The following is a 1,747-nucleotide window of genomic DNA, read 5'->3' on the forward strand; positions in this document are numbered from 1 at the left end:
AGGACTAATGTTTATTATTGTAGAAGTTGCTGTCAATATTTACCATCAACTGATTTTGAATTATCAACAAAGTCGCGGTAAAATGATCATTGTCTATACTTCTTCTTTACTCCTTTCTTTCATTTTCCATTCTTCCACCTCTCTTCCCTCTCTCTTCCCCATACAGTGTCATTGGTCATTGTAGACAGTGTAAGGAGTTGGATAATAAAGCTCATGCTAGAGAGGACTATACATTATATCGTGCTATGCTTAAGACAATATGTAAAACAGAGGAAAACTATCAAGATGATTCCCACATTATCTTTATTATACTTATTATACAAGTAATGGATTGTAATGAGGGGTACAAAAATAATGCATAACACATTAGTTAAATAAATTATATTTAGTAAAACCTACATTTACAGTATATCCAACTGTTTTCTCATTTTCATGTCAGCTAGCATATCTTTGTAGAAGCAATTTTGCAATTTGCATGCTTTGTACATCTGCCTTACACATAATTATTTCTCCATAGGAGAGTAGTCTATGCTACTTGATAGAGAACATATGGGCTGGTCAGAGTGCTGTGAGTGGTGAGAAGGATCTATTTGAGTTGATACTAGTTCGTTGGAATATCACTGAACACTGGAGCCCATGGAACTGTATATTATTGACAACTGATGAAGCTAGGGCTCATGTTAAACTGGATGACCCTGAAAAGGTTCAGTATATTTTACTGCTTTGTTTTGCCTTTTCACTTTGTCACTATTACCAGTATTTTATTTTAAAAGCACATTTAATGTACTTATAATTAAACAATGTAGATTAGGCCAGTGTAGCCATGTAAACAAGGCTTAGTGTACTTATGATTTATAGACATTTTATGCACATGTATTATTATTATTTCTCTCTACAGGCCTATAGTTCACAGTTTACAGATGAGATAAGACAAAGGCACATACTAGCAAGGAATTATTTCCCACAGATACCAGGAATGATGGAGGAAATGTCAACTAAACTCAAAGAACTACCTCTACCTCATCCTAAAGAAAGAATCATTGTAGTTAGACAACACCCACAGGAACAACAGCAACAATTAGCAGTAGACTCTAACTGAGATATGCATACATACATCTATACAACTATAAACAGTAATGTTGTTTGAGATGTGGGATGTTGTGCTCAATGAATTATTGTACATGTCATGTTGTGCATATATGGTACAATTACACTGTACTACTTATAAACTATTAAAATTAAATTATCTGTACAGTCGAGTAGACTGCCTTTATAAATGATGTGTGTGACTTAATTGATTAGTGATCATTATATACTCATTAGTTGTGGGAGCAACTGAGCAAGTGTAGAATGTACCCAGTGCTGCTTACTATTGTCTTCTTGTTGAGTGTCAGTGAAGTTATTAGTCAATGTCAACCTTCCTCAGGTAAGACACTGGATGTGTATAATAACAACTGTATAGGTTTTTATAGGTATCTACTTGAGGCACGATGGAAGCTGTTATCCTAATGGATCATATTTTTGGGATGATAGTGTCAATGCAGCTAATGAAGCTATATCATGTGTGCTACCTGGTACTAGTCTAACTACTGGTCAGTGGGTTAGAGTTGCTGATCCTGATGATCCTGTTGACTGTAACAGTAATAGTGACAGTGATCCTTTTCGTTGTACTTCTGTCACTTCACCTGCTACTCTCAATCTTTATCTTGCTCATGGGAAACTATTAGCAGCTCAAGAAGGCTGGTAC

At 35.3% G+C, this 1,747-nt stretch overlaps 1 protein-coding gene across 1 annotated transcript; it reads left to right on the forward strand.

The window, feature by feature from the left end:
* The first annotated feature begins 6 nt into the window (after window positions 1-6).
* LOC109590693 (IQ and ubiquitin-like domain-containing protein) lies at window positions 7-1,191 on the forward strand. Its single transcript, XM_020006577.1, has 4 exons — window positions 7-77; window positions 167-323; window positions 518-703; window positions 899-1,191. Exons 2-4 carry the CDS (start codon window positions 246-248, stop codon window positions 1,097-1,099), a joined length of 465 nt encoding a protein of 154 aa, XP_019862136.1. The 5' UTR covers window positions 7-77; window positions 167-245; the 3' UTR covers window positions 1,100-1,191.
* The last annotated feature ends 556 nt before the right edge of the window (window positions 1,192-1,747 follow it).

The sequence above is a fragment of the Amphimedon queenslandica genome, unplaced genomic scaffold (genome assembly GCF_000090795.2).
Source record: "Amphimedon queenslandica unplaced genomic scaffold, v1.1 AMPQUscaffold_9646_Cont18229, whole genome shotgun sequence".
Taxonomy (NCBI): domain Eukaryota; kingdom Metazoa; phylum Porifera; class Demospongiae; order Haplosclerida; family Niphatidae; genus Amphimedon; species Amphimedon queenslandica.